The 9,308-nt window shown below is 42.5% G+C and overlaps 1 protein-coding gene across 2 annotated transcripts in view; it reads left to right on the top strand.

The window, feature by feature from the left end:
* The first annotated feature begins 3,651 nt into the window (after positions 1 to 3,651).
* The window catches only part of ZNF609 (zinc finger protein 609), a 177,389-nt gene continuing 171,732 nt past the window's right edge, over positions 3,652 to 9,308 (top strand). The window contains exon 1 of one of the 2 annotated variants that reach the window (XM_015568519.1): positions 3,652 to 3,956. In XM_015568519.1, coding sequence (XP_015424005.1) covers positions 3,789 to 3,956 — 168 coding nt within the window. In that variant the 5' untranslated portion in view covers positions 3,652 to 3,788. Of the gene's footprint in view, positions 4,527 to 9,308 lie in introns of both variants that reach the window. The other variant, XM_006770779.2, reaches the window with a different exon arrangement.

Genomic DNA, 9,308 nt, shown 5'->3' with positions numbered 1-9,308 from the left:
TGCCTGTTTTTGAGCCTGAGAAAGGACAAACCATTCATATGCAAAAGCCACTGTGCACAACTTGGCTAGGGTTGTACATTGGGTGGGGTGGGGTCTTAGGGAATCAACAGGGCGGAGTAAACAGCTATGGCTGATCCTCAGTCCTACCCTAAGAGGCCCTAGAATCAGTGTCCCGGGGTAATGGCTACAAGCACCTCTGAGAGAAAGCCGCCCTTGAGTTCCGCCCAATGCCAGACAGTCCATTTTCCCCCGATATGAGTCTGGGTCCCCAGAGACTCGCCCAGAACTAGAGTTCAGAGCAGTCGGGAGCTTGAGACTCCCTCCCAATTCAAAAAGACAGCCACATCCTCAGTTGCCAGCCCTTTCTGTGGGCGCCTCTGTACCTCTGCACTTTACTTCCGCACCTCCTTTGAGTCTCAGTGTGCTTTTCTCTTTCCTTCTAGTTGTAGAATTTCCACTCAGCCAGCCTTCCTGTGTTTCTGGATGATGTCTGTTTTGTCTTTTAGTTGTATTTTTTTTAATATATTTTATTGAGTTTTTACAGAGAGGAAGGGATCAGCCGCCTCCTGCACATCCCCCACCGGGTACGCGCCCGTAACCCAGGTACATGCCCCTGACCGGAATCGAACCCAGGACCCTTCAGTCTGCAGGCCGACGCTCCATCCACTGAGCCAAACCAGTTTCGGCATTTTAGTTGTATTTTTGAAGTGGTTGTGCGAGGCAGCAATTTCTGGTGTTTACCTATGCCGCTATCTTGGTTCCAGAAATTCTTTAAAAAAATGTTTTTCATGATTTCAGAGAGAAGAAGAGAGAGGGAAAGAAACATCAATGATGAGAGAGAATCATTGATCGGCTGCCTCCTGAACACCCTCTATTGGGGATTGAGCCTACCACTTGGGCATGTGCCCTGACCTGGAATCGAACTGTGACCTCCTGGTTCATGGGTCAATGACATTCAACCACTGAGCCACACCAGCTGGGCCATTCAGAAATTCTGAGTAGTTTTCTAGTAGGGAAAATACTTTTTCATAGTTAAATTAATAGAATTACAGATTTGAAAAAAGCCCTAGGCATGTCTAGACTACCCTTACCACACATAGCGGAATTCTTTATGCAATTTGATTGACAGGTGGTTATGCTTTTTTTTTTGCTAAATACTTTCAGTGATAAAGATATAGCTTTATTAAGCATTGTGGGCCATTGTTGGAAATCTCATCTTGTTAAAATTTTTTTCCTGAGTTAAATATCTGTCTGTCTGTAATTTTTGCTCACTGGTCCTGTTTCTACCCTCAACATTATGGAATAAATTTCTCTTCTACATTACAGTCATTATTTATTTATTTTTAATATATTTTTATCAATTTCAGAGAGGAAGGGAGAGGGAGAGAGGGATAGAAACTTCAGTGATGAGAGAGAATCATTGATTGGCTGACTCCTGCACACCCCACACTGGGGATCAAGCCCGAAACCCAGGCATGTGCCCTGATTGGGAATTGAACCGTGACCTCCTGGCTCATAGGTCTGCTCAACTATTGAGCCACGCGGCTGGGCATAATATCAATTTTTTAAAATAAATGAACAAATATGTATTGCACTACTATTTCATAGAGGCCAAGTTTTATGTAGTGTTGAGAATTCCAAACATTTTACTAAAAATTTCTTCAGAATTCTAGGATTATTTTCAGAGTTATTTCTCTTACTCTCCAAGATTTATGTTCCCTTTACGTTGTAGGTGGCATTTTTTCATAGTTTCTACATCATGTCTCCCTAAAATATACACCTTTTTACTCATCCTTTTATGAAGTAACATCTATGTAATCTTGATGCCATCAGAGGTTGCTTGCTGTTGTGAAAACTTGGCACTAAATTCTACTTCGGTAAAACTTTTTTCTTCTTCTCAAATCTAGATTAATGTGCACACCTTTCTCTCTTAAATCCCAGTTGCTAACAGGCGTTCACTTGGTACAGCTCTGCTCTCCTAGGATATCTTTTGTAACCAATGCACCCTGGCTCGCTCTTTTTTTTTTTTACTGAGGAATAAAAATATCGTATTTTTTAGAGAGGAAGGGAGAAGGAGAGAGAAAGAGAAACATTGATGTGAGAGAGGGACATTGATTGGCTGCCTCCTGCAGACCCCCTATCTGGGATTGAGCCTTCAACCTCTGGGCATGTGCACTGACCTGGAATAGAACCAGCAACGTTTTGGTGCATAGGGCAATGTCCAACCAACTAAGCCATACCTGTTAGGGTTGTACCCTGGCTTTTTGACACTGTCTTGAGAGAATAGGTGAAAAACTACAAATGGTTAGGTCTCTTCTATCTGAAGCATATACCTGTTAGAAATCCACTTTGTAGTATTCATGTGCCACCACTAGTTTGCTCTTTCTGTCCTGTTATCTTATGAGAATTATTTTTTAAATGTATAGAGAAAGATGGTGGATAGGGAAGTGATCAAGAACAGAACTCTTTGGCTTTGTCATAAAGTAATATCGGGATGGTATATGTAGGTTGCTGGGTTTTCTAGATGGTAAACTCCTCAGGTCTCATGAGTAAGGAATGGAGAGGTATAAATTGCCTTTTTACCCCGACCCTGCCACCTGTTTAGCCAATCTGTTTCAGGTGGTGAGGCCAATACAGTGCTATCAATCTTATACAAGAATATAGAGAGTTATTCACATTTTGGTGTTAGGTTTTTCAGTAGTTGTTTGTAGTAGTTCAGTTATTGGTAGGGTAAAATTTTTTCTTTTCCTTCCTTTTTTTTTTTTGGTGTATATATGTGTGTTTTCATAGGTATTTTAGTGGAAAGTTGGGAAGGCCCATTAAATTCTGCTATTTGAAACCTGGAGTTCAATAAGACTGATATAACTGAACTTAAATTGATTAGTTGAGGCCTCTCTGAGGATATCTCCTAGTTGCAATTTTTGTCCCCTGTCCTGATGTATTTTTTCCAGTTCTGCTTGCTTTTCTCTTTTATTCATAATTAGATACCCCACCCTCCAATAGTAAAATGACAAAGAGTATTTATTATTTTTAGTAGGGACAGACCCTGTTAGTAGAAGGCTTTAAGCCTTTGCTAGTCCATCTTCTGAGTCTCTGATAATTCAAGAAGTAACAAGGAGAAAAAGGGGGTGGGAATAATAAAGTTGTGCTAGAACTTGAATCTGTAATATGCTAGGGCAGTGATTCTCAACCTTGGCTGCACATTAGAATCACCTGGGAATCTTTTTAAAATCCTGATTTCTGGGCCTTATCCTCCAGAAATTCTGTTTCTTTGTTACTAATGTTGTGGCCCCACCCATAACAAAGAAACAGAATTTCCCGAGGATGAGGCCCAGAAATCAGGATTTAAAAAAGATTCTCAGGTGATTTTAATGTGCAGCCAAGGTTGAGAACCACTGCTCTAGAGGATTCCTAGTTAAGACTTACCACGGAATCTCCAGGCAACTGGAAATATTGTACTCATCCCTGGGGAGATGGAGTGGGAGTTTACTTTTCTCTGGTCCAATGTGACTTGGTTAGAAGTACAATTGAACTTGTTTGTTTTGTCCATTATGATGTGATAGCCCCCTAGGAAAGGGTCTGTTATGTGTGGGAGTTTATTTCAGCCTGTCTTCTTGCCTGTATTGTTTCCTTTAACAGTTCTTTAAATTTTCTTTTTCCAGCAATGATGTTGTCCACTGGGCATGTACTGACCAATGTGGCAGGTCTGAGAACATAGCTGAAGCTGAAAATAGGAAAGCTGGGGCAAGGAAGAGCCTTGAATCTTGAGGTGGGACGTTGACTCTAAGATGTCCTTGAGCAGTGGAGCCTCCGGAGGGAAAGGAGTGGATGCAAACCCGGTTGAGACATACGACAGTGGGGATGAATGGGACATTGGAGTAGGGAATCTCATCATTGACCTGGACGCCGATCTGGAAAAGGACCAGCAGAAACAGGAAATGTCAGGCTCAAAGGAGGTGGGGATACCGGCTCCCAATGCTGTGGCCACACTACCAGACAACATCAAGTTTGTGACCCCAGTGCCAGGTCCTCAAGGGAAGGAAGGCAAATCAAAATCCAAAAGGAATAAGAGTGGCAAAGACACTAGCAAACCCACTCCAGGGACTTCCTTGTTCACTCCAAGTGAGGGGGCAACTAGCAAGAAAGAGGTGCAGGGACGCTCAGGAGATGGTGCCAATGCAGGAAGCTTGGTTGCTTCCAAGGGCTCAGAGAAGGCGGCTAAGGCATCCCGCAGTATAGCCGGCTCCAAAAAGGAGAAAGAGAACAGCTCATCTAAGAGCAAGAAGGAGAGAAGCGAAGGAGTGGGGACTTGTTCAGAAAAGGATCCTGGGGTCCTCCAGCCAGTCCCCTTGGGAGCACGGGGTGGTCAATATGATGGAAGTGCAGGGGTGGATACAGGAGCTGTGGAGCCACTTGGGAGTATAGCTATTGAGCCTGGGGCAGCGCTCAATCCTTTGGGAGCTAAACCGGAGCCAGAGGAAGGGGAGAATGAGTGTCGCCTGCTAAAGAAAGTCAAGTCTGAAAAGGTAAGAGGTGGCCAGATCTGGCTGCCCACTGCCAGTCAGAGCTGCCCTGGACTAACCACCAAATGCTATGTGCACTCTGTGGGAGGCTTATTAGTTTGTGGGTAATGACCAATTACAAGGTCAGAGCAGCTGGGAATGATAATGTGGCTTTATTTCAAACCAGGGGATTCCCTACAGATTCATTAACAGCAGGCCTGGACATTTTGAAGAAGAATATTTGTTGGGGCAGCTACTTGTAGGATGAATTTTCTATAAGTCAAGTTGAGAACCTCCCACCTTGTTTTTGTCTCACCTCAGATACTTGTCGAAGGCTGACATCAACTTTTATGTGATCCCCAGCTTGAATGGTATTTCATCCTCAAAATCATTGATAAATTTAATAAGTTGATAAATTTAATAGGCTTTTGGTTGAGTGCTGTTCTTAATGGTGCTGCTGTGTCTCTGGAAAAGAAAAGGGTTAAGTAAAAATAAGTTCCATGGCGTGATAGCTACCAGGTATTGTATTGGTGGCTACCAAAGAGCAAAGGAGCACGCACAATGTGGGGTAGGTAAACAAGGGGAAGGAGGTTCTGACTATACTATGAGGTACTTAATCAGGCCTTATGAGTTAGTGTTTAGTGTTGTGGCTATGAAAGTTTAGCCTTGAGATTCTTTGGCCACTAAAGGTATAGTTCTTGGCCAGGTATCTCTCTCAACTCTTAGGAATCAAAGTCTCCTGGAGCTGCCAAACAGTGTAATGATGATACCGTGCCTTCTGTTTGGCTTGCAAGGGCAGGTGCCTGCAGCCCTAGGAGGGGCTCTCCTCTGGGAAGATGATCTTAGTTCATGTCTCAGGATATCGAGCTTGCAGGGCTGGAGCAGAGAAGGTGTGAGGCTAGGGTCAGCTCAGGCTGCCTTAAACTTCAGTAGCTTACAGTTACCTGCTGAGCAGCTGGCCTGGGGATGAGCTGCTCATTCATTGGCTCTTGATTTTCTGCTTTGTGTTCTGCTCACCCCGTGCTTTCAGCTGATCGCAGCAGATACCATATAAATTGATTTCTCTGTAATTACATCAGCTGCAACAGGGAATAACTATTTCCATATGTGTTAATAAATAGAGGGTGGATGTGTATGTTTTCGTGGTAATGCCCTCTCAGTGCCTGGATTCCAGTGGAAGCTTGTGCTTTTTTTACTGTAGATATTTTGGTCTTTGCCTCTGGCACATCTGTAGCTCTTGGCAACATCGGGGCTTCCCTGGTAACAGGGCTGTGAATTTTTTTCCACTACTAACACAATGGTTCATTTCCTTTTACCAGTGGCAGCTGCCAGAGAAGCTGCCTGTGTTTAGGTGGCAGATGCTATAGTCCACCTCAGCAGAGTCAAGTTCCAGCTGGTTATTGGCATGGTTCATCCTGTGCTGGCTGTGATTTACCATTTTCTCTGGGGTGCAGATGGATAATACTGTTTTGAAGAGGCCTAGGAGTACCAGTTCTTGTTTCTGTTCCAGGCCCATTAGACTGTTCCCTACGTCTGGCTGCAGTAAACTCCTGCCATATAATCATTGTTCTTCCTGTGCTTAAAAGTGGACACTTCTAAAAGTAACCTTCATTTTCCTTTCTGTTTAGAACTCTGGCCTCATTGCTGCAATCTCCTAAACCCAGAATTAGTTTGTGTGTGAAAGGATTAATGATGCTTAGCTTCATGTTGGATTTAATTCTAAATGTCCAGGATAATTTCCAACAGAGAAGCAAATGGAACCCATTTTCTCTTATAGGTGCAGAGACTAGTTGGGAGGCTGCCCTTCAGATTATAATTGGACTGAAAAATGCAATGCATTCAGCTAAGAATACACCTTGGTGCTTGGGAAGTTTGTCCCTTAATAATGTAGCTGTATTATAAGCCTTGTTTCCCAAGGCAATTGAGAGTGGGGAAGTAGAATGAGAGAGAAAAGGGAGAGAAACTGTGCTTTAGTTTTTGGAAGAAAAATAAAATTGCCAGGAATTACTTTCAGAAGCAGAGCATTTATTTTGCAGTTTGATGTTACTATAAGCACGAACTGGTTTCTCAGTTCCTTTCTCTAATCCCTCAACCCCTTTGAATAGTCTGTTTCTGGGGTGCTTTTGCATAAAGCCTTTGGCCATTGAAATATTATTTAAATAAATGTTTGGATGTTGCTAAGAGATGAAAATACTGTGGATGGAGAGAGTGATTTTGTAATGGGAGGAGGAAAAGAAGACTAAGAATCTTGCAGCTTTCAAGAAACAGGGACCACAGAGTTTGGGGCATAATAGGTATTCAGTCAGTATTTGATGATAAGTAAAATGGCTTGTGAGCTAAGTCTCTGTAAATTTCTTTTAAAATTTTCTCTCGAGATACGGGCTTGCCTATGGCTTAAATGGTTTGGAATGTTCCTTCCATGTAGGGACAACCAACAGAACCAAAACAGATGATTTGATATAATCTAGGAATTACATAACTGAGAACTGTCATGAAGGAAGAAAACTCATAATATTTAGAAAGTATCTTGACAAGAGGTTCCCCCACCCTCACCCCTCCTTGGAAATAGAAGAGAAGATAAATGATAGTTTGTGGTAGAGGGTAGAATTGTCACTTGTGTACTGCTAGTTAATGAGGGAGATTTGAATATTCAGATTACCTCAGGATCTTCTCTTTCATCAAGGTAGATATCTTAGGCGAAGACAGGGAATTTTCTATCAGTCAAGGATGTGGATTTCCCTTCATTGTATCTCATTTTTGCTCCATACCTCTCTCTGGCAGTGCTCACTGTGCTGTTTCCCAGAGTTCTAGGAGAGTCCAGAGATGGCTCTTAGCAACTGCTGCTGCCTGAATTGTTATTGAACACTCCTGCCTTGTACTTCCTGCCAGCTGAAGAGATAGGGATAGGGAGGGGGGTGTTGTTGAGGAATAAACAAGATTGAGCCTTCTGGCTCCTGCCTGTTCCCTTGCCTGTGGTTTGATTGATAGGTTATTAAGTTAGGGATGGAAGGGGAGGTAGGAAGGAGGGAGGGTGCCTGTCTGAATGTTCCAAGCTTAGTGCTTGCATTGCCACTCTGACAGGCAAGAAAAGAAGAATTTACAAACCACAGAAGGCAGTGATCTATCTGTGTTGACTCCTGCAGACAGAGTCAGGCTTAAACCAGGAGTTTAAGTGAGACTTTTTTTTCAAGTCATATAAAGTAAGCAGTAGGCTCTAGTGCAGGGGTGGGCAAACTTTTTGACTCGAGGGCCACAATGGGTTCTTAAACTGGCCACAATGGGTTCTTAAACTGGACCGGAGGGCCGGAACAAAAGCATGGATGGAGTGTTTGTGTGAACTAATATAAATTCAAAGTAAACATCATTACATAAAAGGGTATGGTCTTTTTTTTTTTTTTTTTTTAGTTTTATTCATTTCAAATGAGCCGGATCCAGCCCACAGGCCGTAGTTTGCCCACGGCTGCTCTAGTGGCTAAAGGATCTAGAACAACGGTTCTCAACCTGTGGGTCGCGACCCCTTTGGCGGTCGAATGACCCTTTCACCTAAGACCATCCTGCATATCAGATATTTACATTACGATTCATAACAGTAGCAATATTACAGTTATGAAGTAGCAACGAAAATAATTTTATGGTTGTGTCACAACATGAGGAACTGTATTTAAAGGGCCAGAAGGTTGAGAACCACTGATCTAGAAGTTTGCAACTAGAAGCTCCTCTCACCTCTTTAGCTGCTGCTTCTGCTGCTGTCAGAATGCTGCATATATTTACCACTTCCCCCATTACTTTAGGATACAAAGAAAATGTAAAGTATGCTCTTAGCTATTTTGCCTTCTGATCTTGCTTGCTATCATATTCTTTGTTCTAAGAGCATTTTCCTTTGCCCTTGGTTTTGTTTTCTTGCCCTGGCTTATGCCTTCTAGCTCAATTCTGTCTTGTTGTAATCCCTCCTTGCCTAACCAAGGTCAGGTCTCTTTTATTCCTTCTGATACACCTTCCTCCTTCTCTAGTTCTTTCTCAGTTAGTGATGGCATAGCAGTCAGCTTTGTTTCCTGAAGCGAATGCCCTAAAGCATTTTTCTTCATGGAAAATATTTAAAAATTTATATTTATGTGGGACAGAGATGTATTCTCTAACTACAATGGAGCCTGAGCTTAATTTATTTTTTTCTTCAGCAGCTCTGTTTTCCATTTGGGTGTTGTAATTCAAGGAGGGCCCAGGGAAAGATTATCTTGTCCAACCTCCTCATTTTATAGAGGAGGAAACTAAGACCAGGGAGGTCATGTGACTTATCTGGGATCTCCCAGATAGTCAGTGGCAAAGCCAGACATAGAAACCAGGTCTTTTGTTGCCATATTCATTTTTAAAAAATCTTTATTGTTCAGATTATTACAGATGTTCCTCTTTTTCCCCCCCATAGCTCCCCTCCATCTGGTTCTCACCCCACCCCAGGCCCTCGCCCCCGCCCCCACTGTCCTCGTCCATAGGTGTAAGACCTTTGTCCAATCTCTTCCCGCATCCCGGAACCCCCTTCTCCCTGAGAATTGTCAGTCCGCTCCCTTTCCATGCCCCTGATTCTATTACATTCACCAGTTTATTCTGTTCATCAGATTTTTTATTCATTTGATTTTTAGATTCACTTGATAGATAGGTATTTGTTGTCACTTGGTTGTTCATAATTTTTTATCTTTACCTTTTTCTTCTTCTTCCTCTTCTTAAAGAATACCCTTCAGCATTTATTCCAATTATATGAAATATCCAGAACATGTAATTCCACAAAGATATAAAGTACATTAATGTTTACCA

Source organism: Myotis davidii, unplaced genomic scaffold (genome assembly GCF_000327345.1).
Source record: "Myotis davidii unplaced genomic scaffold, ASM32734v1 scaffold461, whole genome shotgun sequence".
Classification (NCBI taxonomy): Eukaryota; Metazoa; Chordata; class Mammalia; order Chiroptera; family Vespertilionidae; genus Myotis; species Myotis davidii.
This window is presented reverse-complemented; position numbering and strand designations above follow the sequence as displayed.